At 43.4% G+C, this 25068-nt stretch overlaps 1 protein-coding gene across 5 annotated transcripts in view; it reads left to right on the top strand.

Moving 5' to 3' along the window:
* Positions 1 to 24971, top strand: part of Ca-alpha1T (Ca[2+]-channel protein alpha[[1]] subunit T) — an 88399-nt gene extending 63428 nt beyond the window's left edge. Inside the window, exons 12-27 of one of the 5 annotated variants that reach the window (NM_001272338.1) lie at positions 437 to 678; positions 2199 to 2811; positions 3081 to 3104; positions 3961 to 4299; positions 4455 to 5362; positions 5458 to 5667; positions 10773 to 10938; positions 13484 to 13639; positions 14272 to 14454; positions 14657 to 14947; positions 15023 to 15184; positions 15272 to 16635; positions 16936 to 17128; positions 17233 to 17382; positions 19110 to 21026; positions 21095 to 24971. In NM_001272338.1, coding sequence (NP_001259267.1) covers positions 437 to 678; positions 2199 to 2811; positions 3081 to 3104; positions 3961 to 4299; positions 4455 to 5362; positions 5458 to 5667; positions 10773 to 10938; positions 13484 to 13639; positions 14272 to 14454; positions 14657 to 14947; positions 15023 to 15184; positions 15272 to 16635; positions 16936 to 17128; positions 17233 to 17382; positions 19110 to 21026; positions 21095 to 22003 — 7827 coding nt within the window. In that variant the 3' untranslated portion in view covers positions 22004 to 24971. Of the gene's footprint in view, positions 1 to 436; positions 679 to 2198; positions 2812 to 3080; positions 3105 to 3960; positions 4300 to 4454; positions 5363 to 5457; positions 5668 to 8706; positions 8822 to 10772; positions 10939 to 13483; positions 13640 to 14271; positions 14455 to 14656; positions 14948 to 15022; positions 15185 to 15271; positions 16636 to 16935; positions 17129 to 17232; positions 17383 to 19109; positions 21027 to 21094 lie in introns of all 5 variants that reach the window. The other 4 variants (NM_001258616.1, NM_001103419.2, NM_132068.3 and 1 more) reach the window with 4 other exon arrangements.
* Positions 24972 to 25068: the final 97 nt, after the last annotated feature.

Raw genomic sequence — 25068 nt, 5'->3', positions numbered from 1 at the left:
TCGAAAGCCAGGCTTAACGAATTAGGGCAGAAAGACGTTGGAATCTTAAGTTTAGCGATTCGAAGTTTTGAGATCATCAACTTGGTTGCCTTGTAATCCCACGATGACCACCAGGTGGCGTCTACCGATCCGCCAGCTAATTGAATTCGAGCGGCTGGCCAAAAAGGTCCTCCCAAAGGGGCCATCAGAAGTCGTTTGCTGTGTGTGCGGGTGTATAAACAAAGGCATGGGAAAACTTATGGCTTGCACTTGTCGCTGGCAGCAATGAAAGCGAAAACTTTTAAACGGAAATGCGAAAAGTTTTTCCAGCATCAACAAAGCGCCACCTGCTGGGAAGAGCCCGGTTTGGATAACCTTTTATTGGACATTAAAGGGGGCTTGCGATTTATTGCAAACGTACACCAATTAATGGAGTTTCTTTTTCGAATCTTTATAGATTGGTTCGTTCTTCATGATCAACCTGTGCCTGGTCGTCATCGCCACGCAATTCTCGGAGACCAAGAAACGCGAAATGGAGCGGATGCGACAGGAGCGAGCCCGTTATACATCCACTTCAACCCTGGCCAGCAGCACAAATAACTCGGAACCGGCCACCTGCTATGCGGAGATCGTCAAATATATCGCCCACCTGTGGCGGCGCTTCAAGAGACGAATGTTAAAGAAGTACAGATTATATAAGTATGCTGCTTGTACCTTTTGATTTCATTCAATTATACCTTCCGTTCGTTATTTTAGTTTCCGGTTTCCGTTCCCTTACCCTCTCTCTCTCTCGCTCTCTCACAATCTCTCAGTCTCTGACTCTCTCTGTTTGGTTTTTCGTACACCTCGAGCGCGAAACAGAAAGAATAAGATTTAGAAAGCTGTAGGCTTTAGTCACTTGAAACTTGATTGATTACTAACCCATTAAAGCGAGTAATTAGCGCACTAATCTCTCGGCAAAAGCTCAGCTCGCACTGACAGGAGAACTCGAGCCACGAACAAGGACTTTGCAACCACCAGCAGTGATTTCCTCAAAAATTTCCCAGATTACTTAATTCTGTTTCGGTTTGCCCAAGACTTGGAAACCTCTTTTTCACAAAGAGCTTTAATTTCTTTGAATTTATTTTCTTAAAAAGCTTTGTTTCACCAACACTTTCAGTTTAAAACGAGATTTCCCAAGTTTAATACAAATTTATTTTTGTTTTGTCTTTTATTTAACGTTTTCAATTGTTTATTTCGATTGCCCGAAGCTTACATTAATTTAATATAAATTAAAATTTTTTGTTTAAGCCTTAGTTAGTGTGCTTCTCAATTTGATTATACATACATATATAGCATTTAGTATATTGAGTAACGCACTTAAATTAGCAGCGAGTCTAGTGGCCAGGGCATGAATGTGTATAACTAAAAGTTTTAGGCTAGAAGTGATACATATATAGTGATTTGAAAGTGCATCCGCATTGCTACTACGTAATGAATCCCCTCATGCGCACAAAAAAATTAAGGAACTTTCCCTTAAAGCCGCTACGCTCATTGTTAAACCAATCTGGGTTCAATGGCAAAACCAAGCAGATCTTTGACTTCTCGGAAGGAAATGTATTCGTAATGGTCTCCCATGCCGACCTCCTATTGATGACCCATATCTGTAACCACAATCCCATCCTTACATGTGCCTCACACTAGATTGCCGCAACACACAATGATGCCACATTTAGAACAGAGTACAGAATAACGAGTTAAGCGAATGGCACTGAATCCGCAGATGGGACTCGTGTTAATTTGGATCATTTGCATTTTTGTACTGTCGTTGTCCTTAGTTCATTTGATTGAATTATGTAATTGCGATTGTTGTCTGTCTAATGGCTAAGCACACACACACACATACATATACATACATGCGACATGGCACTGACACTAATGAGAGTGCACGTACAAATGGAAACCCCACCTGAATCACCCCAAAAACCATCTGACCCACCCTTTAGCCGATGCACGTGCAACGCAACCACCCACATCTCCGTGGTGCCGCCAGACCCACCTACCTCCCTCAATCGACCCCAAAAACATAGAACACGATGTTTTGTGTACAGACATGAGTGTGTGAAACCCGCGTACTGTCTGTCCAACTTGTCGCTAATCGAATTGTTATTTCACCCACTCTATCACCCTGCCGCCACCCAATCCAATGAACCATCGAACGAACCGCTGGAACACAACAGGTACCAGCGACAGCAGCGCAAGGAGGGCCTACTGCCCAATGCCGACAATTTGACCTTTTCGCCGTCGCGGATCAAGTGCCATCATCCCAAGTGCCCCAAGTACAGTAATCGCAAGCCGTCCAGTATTCAGGATCAGATGATTACCGTCATGGTGCCGCTCAATTCGGCTAGCAACAACATTAATAATAACAACAACAACAACAGCAACAGTAGCAACCACAATGGCAGTGGAAACCACACAGCTGCCGGCGGTGGCAACAACAATAACAACAACAACAACAACAATGCCGCCAGCTGCACCACAGTGGCACTGGTCAATGGGATAAATGGCAGCGCCGCCAGTGTGACCATGTCCTCGGCCCACCATCAGCAACATCAATTGCTGCAACATCAACAGCAGCAACACCAAAACCAACAGCAGCAGCAGCAGCAGCAGCAGCACTCCTCGTCGGACAACACGGAGCAATCTCTGGCCCCAGACGGATTGCCCCGGAGTTCCTCGCTGAAAAAATCCACCGCACATCATCAACTGAAGCCGGAGGGCAGTGCCGCCGAGCAGAAGACCATATTGCTGAAGTTTCCGCAGCAAATGATTGATTCCGAGCAGCTAATTGTAAGTATGGTTAACTATGCAGCATTCAGCTCGATTCACAAATATAGAACACCCAAAATCGATTCGATCCGAAAACAGTAAAGATAAATTGCTACAGAAACAGAATAAATATACATATGTATATATATATATTTCAAAATTCCCGAACCAAAAAACCAAATGGCCAGCGAACAAAAACAGACAGCATTTCAAACAGCAGCCACAAACGAATAATAATAATAATAATAATAATCTTTCATATTTGTTATAAACCTTGCTAATTCTCATAGCTGCAGTTGGGAAATTTGGGCAAGGTACTGAACGATAAATAAGTAAAATATGTAAAATATGTTTAAATTGCCAGCATAATTTATGAATGAGCGCAGCGCAACTTCGGTCAGCACCGAAATCTGAATGTCCTACCGCGAAAATGAGCGGGTCATGCGTGACCTTTGGCAAGGGCATTCAGCCAGCGTGCAAGTATCACCAAATATGCTATTCATGTAAAAACCAATAGAAAAAGAAAAACACTTACAAATTGTAGATATAAACGATATGTTTGCATATTAAGTGCAGTTGAAATAGCTTTTTTGTTTTTGTGTTGCTTATAGCACACAGCGAATTGATTGTCCCATTGATAAATCGGTAGACCATTGTTCCAGCCCATTGTTCCGTCCAAACGGCCATTAATTATTTATATCATTTCGTTTTGTTTGCGTATGTAAATGCCGTTTGTAAGCAGAGACAATAACCCGACCCGTATATACGTCCATATGTCTCCCATTAAAGCTATAATAAATGTTAGGTGGAGTCGCAAAAAAAAAAGGGCAAAGGTTAAAGTGTGTACATTGCACAGGGAATTGGATTGTTGCCAAAATTAAGTATCGCTGTAAGCCTTGTAAAAACATTCCTTATTTATTGATTTGCGCATTAAAAACACTGCAGGTGCAATCATATCAATTTCCATGCAAGTAAAATTCGGGCTATCCATATATTTGAAAAGCACTGGAAGCACCTGTAAAAATCTTGTATATAGTATTTGCTAGTACTACTTAGTCATAGAACAAGTTGAGCGTTATCTTCCATCTCATTTCCCCCAAATACCCAACGATCCCGTTCAGTGTTCGTACCCTCTAATAACTTTTATTTTAAATCGCTGCACGCTCTCAGAGTCATCCGTGCACCTCGGGCTTCCTAAGTCCGCCCACCTCGGCCAGCCGGCGACCTTCGGTGATGTTCAACGAGTACGTGCTGCTCCACACGCCGCCTGCCCTCAACGCAGATCCGGCAACGGCGGGCACCACCACAACGGTGGCTCCAACAGTCGCAACAGTTGCCGGCACGGCGGCCGCCGCAGCAGCTGCAGCAGCGACAGGATCCGGCAGTGGCAATAACAACCACCAAAATGGCGGTGCAAGTGGAGGAGCTGGAACTGGGGGAACCACTGAGAAAAGCAACATTTTCTCAACGGAAAAGATGACCCAAGCTGGCGATGGCAGCATCTGGCAGGTAAGCTGTGTCACATTTCTAGTAGTCCACTGGCGCCCGATGGGCAACTTCCGTGCTAAGAGGCCATGTAAATACATTTTCGTTGGCAAATATTCTTAACGTTGTGTACTACATATAGAAGCCCGTACAATGAGTTCGCCATTCTCTTTTCACAGGTTAATCTGCCGCAGACCATCGGCACCATTGCCAATCCCTATGCCGATTGCTCTGAACTTGGTATACACGATGCGATGACTTGTCAAGAGCTCTTAGCATTCTCTGTGGCCTTTTCAGCGGCATTGCCGACGGGCCAGAGTACGCTAGAGTCATTCTACACATCGCTGGCCCGCTGCGATCCTCACACCGCAGAGGCGTTGCGGGCGCACCACAAGCCGCGCTCAGTGCCCACTGGGCAAAATCAAACGACACCGGGCGCGGAAGGAGCCACTGTGATGGTTGCCTCAACGGCTGGTGATACCGGCCAGACACTTCAACCCTCGACAGTGTCGGCAGTGGTGGGCGGAACCATCGATAGCCATGCGGCGAACCATCGTCGAAAGGAGCACCACCAGCAGTCGCACCACCATCATAACAATAACAATACCACCAGTCACAGTCGCAACTATCGCTCACGGCAGGGACAGGGAAATTCGCGAATGCGTGAGCCACGCGCCCCCACTGGCAACTATATGGAGGACTATGCGTGCTGTTATGATCTCTACCAGAACGCCCTGTCGCCACTGGACGAACGGCCCAGGCAGAGATCGCCGACGACTCGCTGTCTGATCTCCGTGTATCGATGCATGTCGCGCGTGTGCAGCTGGATTCGTCGCTACATCCGGCGATTGGTGGAGCACAAGTACTTCCAGCAGGGCATCCTGTTGGCCATCCTGATTAACACGCTGTCCATGGGCATCGAGTACCATAATCAGCCGCCGGAATTGACCGCCATTGTGGAGACGAGCAACGTCGTCTTCTCCGGCATCTTTGCTGTTGAAATGTTACTAAAGGTTGTTGCAGAGGGTCCATTCCGCTACATTGCCAATGGATTCAATGTTTTCGATGGCATCATCGTTATTCTCAGGTGAGTGAAGTTGCTTACCTTATCAGGTGTTTAGCCTAAAGTAGAAACCTACGAAGCGTCGATAATCCATTTAACTTTCTCCCCACTGTCATTAGTGCCATTGAGATCTGTCAGACGTTCATGGGCAACGGAACGGGTGGTGGTGGCTCCGGACTGTCCGTGTTGCGGACATTCCGGTTGCTGCGAATCCTCAAATTGGTCCGGTTTATGCCCAATCTGCGACGCCAGCTATTCGTGATGCTGCGCACAATGGACAACGTGGCCGTGTTCTTCTCCCTTCTCGTTTTATTCATCTTTATATTCAGGTGAGTTGGATTGCCGACTGTTCACAATAACTCACAAACACACACGGCCACAAAACACACCAAACACACACACAGAAAGACTCACATGCACAAGAAAAGAAGACACCAACACGAACACATAAGACACACGAGAAGAAAGCGGAGATAACAAAAGTAATGATGAAAAAGAAAGAAAATTCAATATAATCAACAAACGATAGCCAATCAGTTATCGACCGCGACCCCACAAACATGAAATTGATGTATTGAAAAAGAGTGATTAACACAAAGAACCCGAGCCACAAAAACAGAAACAGTTCAATTTCGTTAACCCATAGCAGTCGTCTTATGCCTAACAGTTCCTAGCGCCTTCCTAGCTGCCTACTGCATAGATAAGAGTCCTTCATCTAACCCATCGAGTCAATAACTTCTTCATTAAAAAACACCCTTCCCTCCTGAAGAATGTTGTCCATTATACGGCAGTTTTTTTTTAATTTTTTTTGGTGATAGAAGAAGCGTTTAAAAAGTCTAAGGATTTTAAAAACAATTCCCTAAAACATAGCGGCAAAACAAATCTTAAGAACTTAACAAATAATGAGCTCCTATGTTTAGACTTTCTGAATTCAAACCCATTTATATTGGAGTTAGTAATTGAAGTTTGAGTACATTTGCAATTTTCCTGATTACCCACAACTGCTATAGGTACCTTTGACCATTTGATATATGTATCACTTTCTGCCTCCGTCACCCATTAGTATCCCAGTTCTCGGGATCTCATAGACCTTTACCTTTTTCCAACCCATGATCATACAAAAACTTACACGTATCTCTTGAACCCCTGACTCTCCGAACTCCCAACCTCATTTAAGTGCTTCTGCGATACGATCCTTTCTACTGTGTACTACTTGAGCATTGCCTATATAAGTAAAGATTTGCCTTAACGTCTCTTCAAGTGATCTCTTTACGACTTCTCTCTTCTCTCTCTCTCTCTCACCGCTTATCCTTAAGTTCTAACTCTTGGTATTTTTCTCACTTACTGTGTCTGAGTAACATTTGAAAATTCTGGAAGATTCGTAGTTAGATGACGTTACAAGTTGTGTAACTTTTAAAGCAATCGATCTTGTATCCGTACCAGCAAGAAATGTACCCGTATCACTTGATATATATATATATATATCTCTTTCTATCTTGCTATATATTTCCCCAAATCTCTTAACCCCCATTTACGTCATTTTATCCAACCCCCAAAGTGCCGTTAGTTGTCGTATACTTTGACTCCTCGTTCGTTCACTTTGCTTTACACTTACACTTTTTACACTTTCTAACACCTCACTAAGACGAAAAATATTTTTCCTTCCATCTCTCTCTAATATCTCTCTAATATCTGAATTTCTCTGTATCTCTCACTCTTTCGCTCGGTTCACTATCGATTTGAGTTCGATTTCAAGCACCGACCACGTCGCTGCCTTTTAAATCATTTTTTATGGTATATATTCTTTCTACTCAAAACCTTAGAACATTACTTTCCAACACATCATGTTCACCGTCTCCCTTTGAAACACTATCACTGTTTTTTTGCTTTCCTTCTCTCTGTACAACATCCAATCATGTGAAGCTCTTTTGGTTAAACACACTACAACTACAGCAATAACAGCCACAGAAACAATTAGTTAGCTTAGTTAGTTAGCCAAAAACGCTTTATTCCATTTCAAATTAAATAAGTGTGTATCCTAGCTTCTTTTAGCGTTAACCGACACTGCAACACACACTTATACTCGTACACACTACCAAACACTAAAGGCTCGGCTTGGCTTGATGCATTGTCCAAAGGACCTGATAATGCGGCCTTTAAAGCTTTCCTGCTCGGAGCTTGTCACACGGACACGGCACACGCACACTCACGCTCAAATATATACCTGACACAAAGTACTTGAAAAATTGAAACTAAAAAAAATCGTACGCTTACTTATTGTGTAGTTGCAGTCGCTGCAGTTTGATACATACCTATATATACTCGTACTCTCTCTCTCTATCTCTATATATACCTATCTATGGTTACTCGTAATTGATATTATTGTATAACTATGAATATCAAGTAAACACACAGAACTTCAACAGTGAAAACAACAATAAGAACACGCATAATAGCTAGACTAGTTGCTAAAGTAAATGTAATCGAGTTTGTGTAGTTAGAATAGAAAAGACACAACAGCCACACGAAACATCCGACCAGACTCTATATAACTTTACATTCTATGTATTAACAAGCGAATAATGAAACGAACGAACTGTTAATGGAGCTGCAAGGAAGCCAGCATCGCTAACGATAAATCAACTCAATAAATGCCCCGAATAAACTCAAAACAGAAAACTAAAATAAAGCTGAAACTGAAAACAGACTATCAAAAGCCAGACCAAAAATAAACCAAATCCAAGGGCCGATTTTACCTCATTAAACGCAAGGCTTTAGCTTCTTAGTTCCTTTGGAGCGAACTGTACCTTTGTTTCATTTCCATTTTATTCCGTGGTCCGATCTGAGTCGCGGAAGTGGTCCTCTAAAAGGGTATTTACGAGTATCACCGTTCCCCTTTTTCCAAATGCTTTCATTTGCTAGCTTTCGTTTGCCGCTCACTTCACTGACAAGAACACTTACTAGCTCAAGCCCTTTCTCCCTTGCTCTCTCTCTCTTTTAGTCTCTGTAAATCAATCACCCACACTCTGTCTCTTTCTTTCTTTACTGTCTCTCTCTCTTTCTCTCTATAAATATATTTTTGTATCTCTCTCTCTTTCTCTCTTTGTCACACTCCACACAATTTAAAAAATATACTAAAAACAATCCAATAATAATAAAATAAATTGAAAACCGAAAATTAAAATAAATCTAAACAACTGTATGCTAAACACAACCCAAAAAAATACCCCCAAAAACCAAAAACACAAAAAATATATAAGAATATATATTTAAATAAAATTAATCGAAAACGAAAAACCAAACAACAACCAAAAAATATATATATATATATCATATTATATATCAACAAAACCAAACCATCACTTTAGTATACTCGGCATGAATCTGTTCGGATGTAAATTCTGCGAGAAAGTTAACGGAGAGATGATTTGCGATCGTAAGAATTTCGACAGCCTGCTCTGGGCGCTCGTCACAGTGTTCCAGGTAGACCCATTGCTATCAGTCTTTTACCATACGTAAACCTATATATGTATATATCTATACTACTACTACTACTACTACTACTTCTAATGTTACGCCATAATCTGCTAACGATATGATTACGATAACCTACTGTTCATAAAACCGAAAAAGAAAAAAAAAACAAGATGAAAGCCCAAACCCATTACGAATCCCCAGTGAAATACGTTTTGATACGTTGAGCATTTAGCTTTCTTTCGTTTTCACTTTTTTCTATTTCGATTTTAATGGTGTTTCTGTTCTAATTTCCGTTTCCGTACCGATTCGATTAACCGTTTGTTTTCTGCTTAAATCGATAACTGTTGTGACGTCCTATCGCCATCTTACCCTCGCTCTGAGCCTTTGTCTCTGTCTGTCTGTCTAACCATTAAATATTTGAGTGCGTGCGAGTGATTTTGAGATCTACAAACCGTCATAATCGCCCGCACACACATAACATAATTTTTTATGTTTTTTTTTTTTATATTGCTTTTCGATTGCCAGACATCGAGATCGACTAGATAGCTAGCCATCTTGCTCGCTCTCACTAATTTGTGGTGTGCCCTTGATTTAGTGTGGTATTAAGTTGAAGATTTGATTTCATCTTTAGTTTCTTAGATTTCGATACCGATTACGATTCTTGGTTTGGCATGCATGCGTTGACCGTTGCGATTACCGTTACCTAACCGTTAGCGTTAGTGATAGCATTACCGTTACGAGTTCCATAGCAAGCAGCGCGCATCCGCATGTCGTTCGGAGTGTTCGTATATGGGAATGTCCATAAGCCATAGATGTTCTTAAGATCGTTGTATATGTGTATGTATTTGTGTGATGTACATTGATGCACCAGGTAAGCATTTCGGTTCGAGTTTCTTGAGCTTCCAGCATGCAAAATAATGTACATAATTGTATATACATATAACCGAGTGGAACTCTGTTTGCATCTAGCATCTCGAACACTTTGAATACACTCCTCGAAACACATACGCATTTTTTGTACACCTCTCACTCTTCTTATTCGCTCTTTCTCTCTGTCTCGCTCGTGCTCTTATTTATGTAATATATATATACATATATATGCCTCGATTTTGTCATCCACTTTGCTCAATGTCTTATGTTTAAGTATATACTTTTCTTTAGTCCATATGCTATTCTAGACTCTAAGTTGTATAGAACTCCACCCGAAAACCCTCTGAAAGGAGAACTCTCTCTGTCTCTGTCTCTCCCACTGTCACGCACACAGCGACACAAACACAAGCATTACCAATCAATCTCCCACTGTATTCTGAAACCAAAGTCCCCCCTTTTCACTCAGACCCTCCAGGCACACGTACCTCTTATACGTACATGCGAAACACATACAGATTCTCCCGTAATCCGTAGAATTGCTTGGTCAGTTCAAGTTGGCCTTCCAATGGACCTGAGACCAATTGCAAAAAGGAATCTCTTCCGCCATAGTCGAACTTAAGCACAGCACACCTTTCTAGATATATATGTAAATATGCATTTACATTGAGGCCAGATCGATAACTACCCATCAACCACTGTGTATATAGACAGACAGAACTCACAAAAACAAGGTAGAAAAGAGCAGAAGAATCTCCACCAGGCCAGCAGAAGAACAGATGAAAAGCCCTTTTTCTCTGTTTCTTTTTCTTCTTTGTAAGATCACAAGTATACCCGAATAACACCCAAACCATATAATGTACAGGGACCACTAGATGAACCTACTACTCGTTTATATCCTTAGACATAAGAATCGCAACTATATATTATATAAATATATATATATATATACGAACCCAGCTCTCTTTCTCTATATCTATGAACCAGTTTAAATAGCCATTAATGAACTATAATAACAGACACACATCTATGACTCTATAAATAATACAAATGTATACGGTATATATAAAACATATATATAAACCTGCAGCATACTCGGCATGTATCTGTTTGGCGGTAAGTTTTGTAAATTTTTGGACGAATCCGGACTCGAACGCGAGTGCACGTGTCCCGAAATAATCAGCCGGCATCCGCAATGCGAGTGCGATCGCAAACACTTCAACAACATTTTGTGGGCCACAGTCACAGTATTCCAAGTAAGAACAATAATACAGCAATATACTACCTACCCACAATCCTGTTCCCCGAAAACCACTCCACCATCCAAAGCTGAACCCACAACCCCACAACCCCAAAGAAAACCCACGTTGAACAACAGCTACAAAAATACCCATCAATACAAGTCTGAAATTCTTGTGATTATGATAAAGTATTTAACGAATTCCTACGTATAGCCACCAAAGTTTCCGTTTCTTAGTTTCTGCTCTCTTTGCCCTCCTTGTTTGAATTATTTGACACTTAACCTGCTCTTAGTCTTTATCTAAGTACCCAACAGTTGGTAGTATATCTTGAGTTCTCTCTTATACAGCTTTGTTTTTGACCTAATTTTCGATTTCGTTTCGATTCCGATGCCAGCAATTGTAGTCGTAGAGCCTCCACATAACCAAAAAAAACCACAAACGCTTTAACGCATAAACTCACGACCATTGGGTAGGATTTAAAAACAAAGTTGATTTCGCAGTTGATTCATGTAAATATTGAATAGAGGACATTTATTTGAACTTTACAATCAATATGTGTGTATGTGCTTCCTCCTTGAAACTTTTCCTTTCGTCATTTTCTTTCATGTTCGGTATACAATTTTATTAGAGATGTCAGGCTTTTTTCATAAATCTTATTCTGATCAATAAATAGTAAATTAGTTCACGTTATGAGATATTGGCAACGCTTTTTAATAATTTAGCCAAAATGAATCGATATTTTTGGTAACGTTATCGGATACACTGACATCTCTAGCATGCAAATCCTCGTACGAACTGTACCAAAATATAGGACCATGGAAAGGACTCGCACTCGGCTCTCTCACATCTTCTCTTTGTTCTATCTCTTTCTCCCTTTTGTTCCCCCTCTCTCGCTCACACACACATACGACATAAGCAAAAACCGTTTAGGCTGATGCTCCGAGTTTTGTTGCATGATTTTTGGGATCCTCACTTTGATTTGCCTTCGGCTTTTGGCTTTCGGCTTTATAATTGTATGCCAGACCAGAAGCAACTATCGATTGCGACCACTCACCACGACCTTGCAGAGAACAGAATGAATCATTAACAGCCACACTCATACCAACTGTATATATTTGATTTAAGTCTTTTGTTTGTTCGATGGTTTGTTTGTTTGTTTGTTTGTTGGTTCGTTGGCTTGTTCAAACTGAAACGAAAGTTTTAATTTCTAAATTTTGCTGCTGCTGCTGCTTTCCCCTCGATCTTTGCCTTTATATAACTCTTTCTTTCACTAGTCGATCCATTTTAAAATTTGTTGCTAAGCAAACTGTGTAAAAAGCGTTATTAATACATATATTTTAAAAGTTGCTTATGCGCAATACAAATGTACAGCCACAAAAGATTAGAAACAACATAAAAAAACCAAAATCAAATTAATTCGCCTCCTATATAAACCGCATTCGTATTGTATAGCAAAAAAAAAAAAAGAAAAAAAAAACTGAAATGAAATAGAAAACCCATTGGCACTTTGTGTACAAAGCAAGAACAGAATGGTGGAAAAACCATTAAAAATTAACAACTTTTTACAAATTCCTATATGCAAGAGTTTTGTGCGCTTTTTTGCTCTTTGATGTAATCTAAGAGCCTTTGCTGCTTCTCTTAAATTATTTACTTTTGGCTTTGCTTATAGCGTGCTTATACTTTTGGTTTCAACTTGGTTTTTATTTCGTTTTGCCTTCTGTTTTTTTTTTTAAGTATGCCACACCACGAATTATTGTTTAAACGAAATCAGTTTGAGCAGCTTTTTAACGGGCTGTCCACGATGATTTTGAGATAAGCTAATGCCACTGCTTGATCTCCCTGAAGACCCCATCTATATCTTTCCTCAAGCTATCTCACTTTATAAGGCTTCACCTTTTATCCAAGGTGTTCCTGGTTGTCTCAAAAACATTAAATACGATATCTAAAAACAATTAGGTCTCCCAAGGAACACTCTGGATTTTTTTTGTTTGCGTTTTAAGTTATTACAACTCATTTGTTGCCCCTAAATTGCAGGATATTTTTCAGTTTTATGCTTTATTTAATGTATGCGCCTGATTTTCTGCCAAAATGACCAAACTGCCAGTGTTCAATGCTCATCCGTGGCATATGGGAGCATATAAGTACTTATGTGCTAACTATACATATGCTATGAATACGATAACACTGTTTGCCGTTTTGATACCGCTCTATATCTGTCTGTCTTTTGTCTGAACTTTGACATTTTTGCCATTCGTTTTCCATTCGTATTTCGTATACTAATTACTTCCTTACTTATTTACGTTCTTTGCCACCGCCCACAACGAAAAATTACAACATTTGTTTATCGGTATTTCGTTCTTTTTTCTTTCGCTTCTTACGATATATATCCGATATGTGTATCACGACATATATATCCATGCGTATGTATGTTAAATCTGCACCACGTTTGCCGCCCGCCACTGCAACTGCCACCGATCAACAACTACAACTCTACAACTCCAACTCCAAACAACAATCAACAACAAAATCACCAAAAAAAAAAAAAAAACAATGTTTTTAGATACTGACGCAAGAGGATTGGAACGTCGTCCTGTTCAACGGAATGGAAAAGACAAGTCATTGGGCCGCATTGTACTTTGTGGCACTAATGACGTTCGGCAATTATGTGCTATTTAATTTATTGGTGGCCATTTTGGTTGAGGGATTCAGTTCAGAGGTAGAGTTTTGCCAACAACATTCCCTTGTCCCAAAAAAAAAAACCCCCCGAAAAAATTAAGCCCTGGCTTTTTCGAAAAGATCTTTGGATCTCCTTTGATTGGCTTTAAAAATAATACACCTTCTACGAAAATACGCATGCGACGCTTCAAATTTTGATAATGTAAATGATTTGATATTATCCAATTGTAATTATGAGTTCCTTTAGCAAAAGCAACTAATTACTTCAATACTACTACTTAATGCTGCAGTACAGTTTTTAGTTACTTAAATAAAAAGATGCATTATTATTCTTTTCTTTTAACTTCCTTACATAACGACTACCTGATTTTTGTAAGTGCTTGCTCAGCTAAGAAAAACCCAGATCATAATATGAAGCATCGTGTGCGTCGCGATCCCAATCCCACTGGCCCGTGCCTCTATTTCCTGCCCCAATCTCCATCGGCTGTAATCCGCCGGAAGTGCCAGCCGAAACCAGGCAACCATCGAGGAAGTGGGTCAAAGTAAAAAAAAGAATAAAAAGGCGACCGGCCTAGCTACTTTGAAGACCCAATGCCACCACCCCCGAAACTCATGCCGATATCCCCCGCCGGTTGACGAGAAAGTCTAATTTTGAAATTTTGATTCCCTCAGCGAAATGAACGTCGCGAGCGCGAACAGCGCGAGTTGGTTAAGAAACTGCGTGAGGAGACGTTGGCCGAGAACTACAGCGATGGTATGTACGATGAGTCGCGGAGCGAGGCAGACTCCTCGACCACCAACGATAGTTACTACGAGGTGCGCAACCGCTGGCGATCGGCGGAGGATGTGCGCAAGGTAAGTGAGCTCAAGCGGTTCAAGGATCGAGGTCCTTGGCCAGGATCCCCGAATGACCACCAGGTGTGATTGAAGGCAAACAAAACAAAAAAAAAAAAGCCAAAAGAAAAATAGAGTGTATGATAGGTGCATGCTGCATGCGAGTGTATGTCTGTTTGTTTGAGTGGCACGAGTTGAATCCACGGTTCGTAATCCCCCGCAGCTACAGGACTCCGTCGAGCTGATCATCGAGGCCAAGAGCAACATGCACCGCCAGCGCCTGCTGCAGCCCACCCACGATTACCAGATCAACGAGCTGCCCGCCTCGTCTGCCGCCCCTTCCGCCTCTGGCACCTCTGGCGCCTCCGCACCTGGCGACCGGGAGAGGGACAGGGACAGAGACAGAGATAGGGAGCGAGACAGAGATAGGGACAGGGAGCGGGACAGAGAGGCGGGCGGCGGCGGCAAGGAGGAGGGGGCGCAGCATGCCAAGCCGCGCGGCGGCCTCAAAAAGGTAAGAACACCACATGGAGCAAGCCTTGCAGACAGACATGAACACTTGACACCACCTGCACCCCGTCGCACACAGACATACTCCATCAAGGAGCGGCGCAGCGAGGCGCCACGCCTCTCCAAGATCCGGCTCGCCCGGGATCCGCCCATCATCACGACAACGGCGGCCACGCCGCAGGACTCGCCCAGCACCACGTTGGAGCCGGGCATGAGCTTCCGCCAGTGGGGCGACATGGAGGTGAGTGCGAACAATATTTTAATCCGAAGTGGATCTCCTGCTTGATTTTAGCTACATATATATTTAATCCATTTGTACCATCCGCAGCCACCCAGTCCGCCCTCTCCGTCGCTTTTGCGACCGCCGAACATCTTTACCGGCGGACAGCGGAGTCTGGACGAGGGCATACCCTCCATCGATCTCATACCGCCCTCGCCGGTGCTATCCCACAAGCCCCTGAATATCCTCAATGCCAGCCAGCTGGGCGTGGGCATGGGAGGCGGTGTCCCCAGCACCGCCGGCAGTTCGAGCAGCATGCACAGCGTGATCATCGACGACATTTCGAAGAGCTCCAGCTCAACGGCGGCGGCTACGCCCATTTATGTGCCCACCATCTCGTCCACAGCGGACGCGCAGAGCCAGAGTCACAGTCTCAACGATGTAAGTGTGGGCTCCAGTCCAGGAGGTGAGATTCCCGCAACGGGAATGAGCAGGAATGCCAACACGGGAGCCTCGACCAGTGGAAGTTCGTCCAGCGAGCGCCTGCCATTGGCTCCACCTCCTCAGCAGGGGAGTTTTAAGCAGCGCTTACGGCGCGGTAGCTCCAAAAAGCGACGTGCCTCCGCTTTGGCCCTGGCCACAGACGACAATCCGGCTCGAAGAACGCTGGATAATCAGGCTCGAAGGACCCAGGACGAGGAGGAAGAACAGCAGCAGCTGAACAATGGCGGCGATAACAGCTGTTTGCTGAGAAACAGCAACGCTGTGGTCAGCGGTTCCTCCTCCGGCACCAAGGAGACCAATCGCCTGAGTCCACAAAACTCCATACGAAGGTTATCCAATACACTGAGTATAGGCAGCGGACCGGTGGGCAGTCGTCGGGCATCGGCTTGCATTTTCAACTCGCAGGTCTATCAGAATCTAAATCAACCGCCCAAACTGCGTCCAGGGTCCGGGCAACGAAGGATGAGCTCCATCGAACTTGCGTTCAGCAAGACTTCGCACCTGAATCTGCACAACTTGGAGGCCAACCGCAAGTCGCTCTCGTATACGAACTCGAAGATGGACCTGGACAAGTGGAACAAGTCGTACGGCAATCTGAATGAGCCGGACAACATGCTGCAACAGTACATGGAGGCGCGGGACAAGCGCAAGAACTCCATCAGCCACTACAACCTAAAGAAGCGGCTCGAGGAAAAGGAGCTGCAGCAGCTGCAGCAGCTCCACCAGCAACAGCTGCTCCAGCAACGGCAGGACTCCTTCTCCTCGACCACCCAGCAGCAGCAGCAGCAGCTGCAGCAGCACCGCTTGTCCAAGGATCAGCAGCAGCTAGCGATGCAGCCACATTCCATGGTGCCAGGAGGCGGCGAGCGCTACTCCAAGCTCAAGATGCTCATCGAGCAGCTGACGCCCAAGCACTTTACCACCGAGCGCGAGGACTACTCGCTCTACATATTCCCAGAGGACAACAGGTGAGTAGATAGATAGGGGTAAACTATGCTAAAATCGATATGTTTATCACTGCATATTGATAAGTTTTTTGTTTTTTGTTTGTGTATTGATCATGAAAACAATCAATCATTTTAGCTCTTGACAGTCCTTATTCAATTGGCAACTTCTTGAATGGGGGAAAAGCAACTTTTAAATCAACTTTCATTCTCCGCATAACCATCTGTTTTCCGTACTCTTTTCACCGAGCGGAAAATTCAATTTCAACTTTGTCTGCGAGTTCCATTTCACGTATTTGCATTTCGACGCCCTCCGTTTTGCAGGTTCCGGCAAATCTGTACGTGGTTTGTCAACCAAAAGTGGTTCGACAACGTGGTCCTGCTGTTCATCGCGCTCAATTGCATCACCCTGGCCATGGAAAGACCAAACATCCCTCCAAGCAGCACCGAAAGATTGTTCCTGGCAACAGCCAATTACGTGTTCACCGTCGTCTTTACCGTCGAAATGTTTATCAAGGTCAGTAGGATGCCAACGTATGCATTGCATATACAAACATACATACAATACATACATGCAATATGTACAATATATACTTACATATATTTCTGATTGAACAACAGGTGGTGGCAACGGGAATGTTTTACGGCCACGACGCCTACTTTACGTCCGGCTGGAATATCATGGACGGATCTTTGGTTACCATTTCCATAATTGATTTGTTAATGTCCCTGATTAGCGAATCGAGTCCGAGGATATTTGGGATTTTAAGGGTAAGTACGGGCTCGCGGCCCTTGGAAACTTTGCTATCCGAAAGCAGCAGCAGTAGCCAGCAGTCCTCAGTCGACCAGAAAACCAGACAACCAGTAAAACAAGCCAATCTCAAGCGATTACCAACAAGCAGACCAAGATCAACCAGAACAGCTATTACCAAGAACCACGCCCAGAACCGACCACGCCCATTTACTTGGCTGCTGGGCTGCGCACTCGGATCAAAAAAAAAAAAAAAACTACCGCTAAATCGCTAATCGCAATTTATAGCTAAAGCTAATGCTAATGCTAATGCTAATGCTCGAAATTCCCAATCAAAATCGCTCGCTATATCGCCTCGAACACATAGCTCTGTCTCTGTTTCTCTGCTGATTGGCTATCTCTGTCTTTTTATGTGCTCTTCTTTTTCTTGCGCACACCCACACACTTTTACACACACTCACACACACCTGCAAACCTAAAAACATATACACATACATGATCCAAAATTCTTCAATGAAACATAATCTGAAAACTTTTCAATTTTGAGTTCATCTTCTACTTACACACATCTCGTGTCTACCTCTATATAAAACATTGTGTATATAATATACTTATATATATGTATATATATTGTATATCTCTATGAAAACTTCAGGTAAATTTCCGCTGTTATGCGTTAATCAGCAAAAAAATCCAATTTGTTTTCACCATTTAGTATGTGTGTGTAGACCCCACTTCCCGAAATATAACTTTTAAAAGTATTCCCCCGAAAAAAAAAAAAAACCAAAGAAAACTAAAATTCCAGTAATCTGTTGACTCGCCTTCATTGAGTTTCGTATTGTATATACTTGTTACCTTACCTTACCTTTCGACAAACTCCAAGTGATAGGGTTATGACACTTGAAATGAAAGGACCTCTAAGGGTTTATCATTTCAATAACAAAAACGCTCTCTAAATCTTTTTCTCCGCTTTCGGATTTCTTCGAGTTACCTAGTTACCATTAAGTTAATTCATGTGGTCAGTAGTTGTGTCAGTTGGTAGTGTCATACCCCTATTTCAAATAAAGCCACCATTTGAGCTGTTCTCCACTTTCATTCCACTCCAATCGAAACGAAACAAAACGAACGACATCTCCATCTAGCTATAATTATAATTGCAAACGCCTCATCTCGTTGTATTATTACAAATTATTATTAAACCCATCCCCATCGCCTTGCTTTGTTGTTCAAGCAGTGTTGGCATTTATATATATATTATTTTTGGGGCATAACTGCCCCGATTTGTGTGACATTTTCCAAGATAATTCCATTAGTTACAGCACACCAGTGGTTTTACTTTTAAACTTAAACAACTTAAAAAATTGCATAACATTCAACTAAAAAAAAGTAATAATTTAACTTGGAAATTATTAAAATGCACTATTCATTAGGTTGCTTCTTATATTATATTTTAATAAAGTGTAAGTTTTAACTGTGGTTATAACACTGGTGTGCTTTGTTGCTATATCCTTATTTGTTGGCTTCATCCTGAGTAAATATTGTATGTATATTCTACATGGTTTTCATGCTTTTACTACATGTGTGGCGCCACCTGGCGTCCGCTGGCTGAAGCCAGCGAAGCAAGCAGTGTCTCGCGAGAGACGCCGCCGATAAACAAGTATAGCCGATGCACCAACCACAACCACTCTTCTCTTCTCGTCCTTTTCCGTTTGTTCTGTTCTCGCCCCGGAAACAAATGTCCTTGCAGGTGTTTCGACTACTCCGATCCTTGCGGCCGCTGCGGGTGATCAACCGAGCCCCGGGTCTGAAACTAGTCGTGCAAACGCTCTTATCGTCCCTGCGTCCCATCGGCAACATCGTGCTGATCTGCTGCACCTTCTTCATCATCTTCGGCATCCTGGGCGTTCAGCTCTTCAAGGGCACCTTCTACTACTGCGAGGGAGAGAACATCAAGGGCGTGCGGAATGCGGACGAGTGCCGCAGGATTCCTGGCAACGTTTGGACCAACCGCAAGTACAACTTCGACGATCTGGGCAAGGCCCTGATGTCTTTATTCGTCCTGAGTTCCCGCGACGGCTGGGTAAACATCATGTACACCGGCCTGGATGCGGTGGGCGTCGACCAGCAGCCCATCGTTAACTATAACGAGTGGCGTCTCCTGTACTTCATCGCCTTCATCCTGTTGGTGGGCTTCTTCGTGCTGAACATGTTCGTCGGCGTGGTGGTGGAGAACTTCCATCGTTGTCGTGAGGAGCAGGAGAAGGAGGAGAAGATCCGGCGGGCGGCGAAGAGGGCTCTGCAGATGGAGAAGAAGCGCCGCCGGATGCACGAGCCACCTTACTACACCAACTACTCACCCACCCGGATGTTCGTTCACAATGTGGTGACCTCCAAGTACTTTGATTTAGCCATTGCTGCCGTCATCGGCCTGAACGTGGTCACCATGGCCATGGAGTACTACAAGATGCCATCTGGACTCAAGTATGCACTGAAGATCTTCAATTACTTTTTTACGGCGGTCTTCATACTGGAGGCCAATATGAAGTTGGTCGCTCTGGGCTGGAAGCTGTATCTCAAGGACCGCTGGAACCAGCTAGACGTGGGCATTGTCCTGCTCTCGATTGTGGGCATTGTACTGGAGGAGCTGGAGACGAACACGCACCAGATTATACCCATCAATCCGACGATTATACGGGTGATGAGGGTACTGCGGATTGCCAGAGTGCTGAAACTCCTGAAGATGGCCAATGGCATAAGGGCCCTCCTGGACACCGTGATGCAGGCCCTGCCCCAGGTGGGCAACCTGGGACTACTGTTTTTCCTGCTATTCTTCATATTCGCGGCATTGGGCGTGGAGCTTTTCGGGCGACTCGAGTGCTCCGACGAGATTCCCTGTCAGGGATTGGGCGAGCACGCGCACTTCGCCAACTTTGGCATGGCTTTCCTCACATTGTTTCGCGTAGCGACTGGCGACAATTGGAACGGCATCATGAAGGATACGCTGAGGGATAATTGCGATGACGCGGCCGATTGCGTGCGCAATTGCTGCGTCAGCTCGGTTATTGCTCCCATATTCTTTGTGATATTCGTGCTAATGGCGCAATTCGTTTTAGTGAACGTCGTCGTGGCTGTACTGATGAAACACCTCGAGGAGAGCCACAAGCAAATGGAGGACGAGCTCGATATGGAGGTGGAGCTCGAGCGCGAGCTGGTGCGCGAGCAGGAGTTCGCCCAGGAGCAAAAGCTGTGCCAGCAGCTGGCGGAGGCGCAATCAAAGGCGGCCGCTCCCCCGCGCCCCCTCGCCAAGGTCAAGTCGCTGCCAAAGAACTTCATCTACAGCACACCATCGCTGGACAAGAAATTCCCAGCGGTTTCGGGCGTCAACAATCCCAGCCTGACCAGCTCGGCGGCCACCAATCTCAATCAGGTGGCGACGGCGGGAAGTGGGGGTGCGGCACCGGGAGCGGTACCGGCCGGATCGGGAGCTGGACCACGAAGGCAGACCGTCCAGTACTTCCAGCAGCCACCACAGTCCATGCTCGGCGGCCTGAGTCTGGCCGAGATGGGCGGCACGCTGACGCCTCAGGCACTCGGTGCCCGATTGGGCGAACCCTTCGGCGGCGGAGGAGGAAACAAATCTGGGCCACGACGCCAATCCTACTGGGTAATTTGAAAAGTTCATTCATCCAAAATTGCATTTAATTTAATTTTTTGTTTGTTTCATAATAACAGCAAATTAATCCAATCCGTAAGCGCGGCGTGCTGTCCAAGGAGCGCTCACTGGACGAGCAGGCCATCCGTCGACGGAATCTGGAGGCCAAGCGCACCAGCTGCGACTCGCTCCCATGGGGCGGAGATGCCCTCGACTGCCGTAGGGGCACGATCTTCGAGAGCCTCGAGTCCGATGGGGGAGGAGTAGGGGGTGGTGGTAGTGGCGGCGGTGGTGGTGGACTAGGAGGAGGAGTTTCCTACGATTTACGGAGTGTACGCAGCGCGGATGTCGGCCATTCGGAGATGGATGGGGATGTGTCCCTGTCGGTGGTCAGTGCGCTGGTGCCCTCCGTAACGACGCCACTGCCCCCACCCCTGTCCTTGCCCATTGTCACGCCCACGTCGACGCCCACGCCCCTGCAATTGCCAATGCCAATGCCCATGCCGATGGCACATCCTCCACCACGGAGACCCTTTGGATGGTCGCAGTCTGTGGACCAAGGATGTCTGCGGAGCAACCTGCTCCTCTCCGTTCCCAGATCCATGCCGCCGCGCAGTCGCAGTGGCAGCACCAAGCAGCTGTTCAAACAACAGGCCCTGGACGAGGATGCCGACATGGATGAGAACTCGCTGCTCCTTCCAACAGCAGCTGGAGGTGGCTCTGGACCCGGATCGGTGGCAGTCATAGCCTCGAGTTCGCTGGACCTGCCAGATCAAAGCGGCAGCTCCAAGCAGATCCTTCCAGACATCGCACTGGGGGTCAGTAAGTCCGACTCCTCGGACATCCTGCGCATCATCAGCGAGCGGAGGCGCATGGATCAGCGGGAGCAGAGGGAGCCCGAGCAGGATCAGGACAACGAGGCGGAGGACAGAGACAGCGACTACAAGGAGCTGCTCCTGGTCAAGTCACCCCAATCCTCCATGGACTAAATGCACACACACACACACACAAACACTCTCTAGATCGTTACAAGTAGTTATCTTTAAATAGGGCCAGGCTTACAACAATAATGATTACTGTAGAGCTGACTAACAAGGATAATAGCTAGGATAACAGTTAAGATATCCCTTGATTTCGAAATCTCTAAGTTGGTCCACCTGCAAGCGAAGGAGCTTACTTTCAACCTCTAGAACTCTATATACATACATATACATATATTCTCCATAATTCGAAAACCTGGCCGCCATTAAAGAATACTTTAGGGAATTTTCTAAAAACTATAACTATAGCATTAGGCTTTAGGCATAAAGATCGAAGAGTGTGGTGAGAAAACAGAAGTAATGATTATTCGATAGCTAATATACTATAGAGATGATGCAGGTCAAATGGTAAATGGCACACTCTCAGCCGTAAATATGGATGAAAACAAGTAAATAAGAATTGAAAGCAAAGTTAAGTAAACCCATGAAATAAAAAGTAAATTACAGCTAGTAAGCAAAATTGTCAACTGTTTTTAGTGCAATCCTACGGTTTTCATAACTTTAACAAGCAAAACTTATAAGAAGAATTCAAAACTAATAGATCGCCAGAGATCGGTGGAGATGAATAGCTAAGTTTCAAGTTGATTAGAGTGTTTTCCGTTTAAATAGTAGCTGTCGAAAACGATGATAGCCCCGACGAGGGTGATGGATTATATACAATGTGTTATATGCGATTTACATATATACAGTTATATTACATATACAGTTACTTATAGGGGATACTGCATTCGAAACCAAAAATGATGGAAATTTGTGAACAAAGAATCATCAACTCTGTGATTAGCTCTTAAAGTTTAAACGTTTATATGAGAAGCCGTGCAGACACCAAAACCAAAAACAAAACAATACCAAACAAAACCAAAAACACAAACAAACACCTGCGATCTGTATATAGAAGGCCTGTATGTAAACATATGTATTCGAGTGTATTTTACGTAGCTAAGCCAAGGGACATGAAACTAACGGAATGATACCGAACAGAGCCATCTGAGCGATAAGCATTGATAGAAGCAATAGAGAAATGTAGCTCTTAAGATCGTACCTAACCAAGCAAACCTATAAAAGAATAAAGCTGCGTTGTTCCAGGGTGAAAAACGGATACGGAAAAGGGGAAAACCATTTAAAAGGAAACACATAAGAACCTTGTCCAAACGAATTTACTTAGGTACTTAAACACACACACACACACACAACCACACAACAACAAAAAAAAAACCCAAACAAATAGCTCGTACGATCTGGTCGACAATCTTCGCTAAATCTAAATACCCTTCCCATGTCTGACGCTCTATCCCCCCCAGAGGCTTCCAAAACTTCAAGATCCCGCCCCCGGAAAAACAAGCAGACATCCGAAATACAGTGCCAACGCAGTAAGGGTATTCAAGATGTTTTTTTTTTATAAAAAATAATATAACTCTCAAAGCTATCCAGTAGTAAAGGCAAAGATGGGGCAGCAGGAACTACAAGAGGAACTTTAAAAAGTAGCATTTATAAAGGAAGAAAGAAAAACCAAGAGAAACGTAGTAGAAATTTAAAGATTAATGTTTAATGACTATATATAGTGTATATATGGAACTATCAACGAATTACAATAGAGTATCAAGATATTTCTTCAGAAGGCATAACTAGAACAAGACAAAAGAGCGAGGAACCGAGAAGAACACTAACTTAACACTGTCAATTTTTCAGCATGGTCTAAGCTAATTTTTCAAGGAAAACCAATGATCTAAGAATGAAAACAATTTTACACTCTTTGTACACACTGTAAAAAAACGATGTGAAGGAGCTCTCCAGTTTAGATAAACTTTAAAATCAAACTTAGCAAACGATTCGGGCAAAAGCGAGGAGAAGAAGAAGCAACAAATTTAATTATACGATAATTTCATCTGTGCCTTTCTCTACGAATATATATACATCTATAAATATATATATATATATATATATATATAGCAAATGTATCAGATACTGTCTCTATCTCTTTCTACGCTCCCACTCCCTCTCTCACGCACACACACACACAATGAATATGCCCTACTCTCCACACCACACACACCTACACAGACAAGCAGTGCGAAATGTAACGGTGATGGCAAGCAGTGCCTCGCGTAGCTGAAAATGCAACTCAGAAAACTATTTACGAGGCAGGAAGAAGGAATAATAACGAAAAACCAAAGTAATTACTTAAACCTACTAATAAACGAAAACCGAAAATACAAAAATCCAAAATGAACGTAAAAATACAAATTAAATTAAAGAAAAGCATGATGTTTATAGGTTAATGCGCTAGTAGTTTTGAACTTTTTTTTTGTAATTTTTTAACGTAGCCGCTTTGAAGTAAACCAAATGAAACTATATACGTTTTTGGTTTTAGTTGTGTGTGTCTGTTTTTTTGTGCGAAGCGTAAAGCAACTATAAAGAGCGTTTCTTCTTGTTGATTAATAATTAGGTAAACTGCTACAAAACACATAAGTTAATTAAAGAAAAACGAAAGCATAAAGAAAACCGGAAAACCAAAGCCAACCAAGCAAAATTAGAAAAAGTGAGTTAAATTTAAAATTATAGCCATAAAGGCCAACGAAATGCAAACTAAGCAAATTTGCTTTTAGCTCCATGCAGGTACAAGAGGAACTCCCAAAAACCATTGATTCTTTGCAAACTAAAATAAGCCAATTAAATGTGAAATTGTTTAAGAAGGCCATAAAAAAAAAAACTAAGCACTATCTCCTGCTGCAAGGCAACGAACCGAAACTCTGTTAGACAAATAGCCAAAAGCCAAGTTGTAATCATTTCGTTGCGTGACCTTTGCGTATAATTTGAATGGTTCGATTGGTTCCACTAGATACGTACATATATACTGAGAACACATACTATGTAAAGCAGCGAAACAAACCAAAAAAAAAAAAAACCTAAGAAAACGAGCATTATAAATTAAAGAGAATTTGAAAAGAAATTATCACCCGTGTTATTTTCAGATGAAGTGATTCAAGTTGGCTCCTCTAACGAACTTTCCCTAC

This window comes from Drosophila melanogaster, chromosome X (genome assembly GCF_000001215.4).
Source record: "Drosophila melanogaster chromosome X".
NCBI classification, from domain to species: Eukaryota; Metazoa; Arthropoda; class Insecta; order Diptera; family Drosophilidae; genus Drosophila; species Drosophila melanogaster.
The sequence above is the reverse complement of the archived record's forward strand: the minus strand, read 5'-3'. Positions and strand labels throughout refer to the sequence as shown.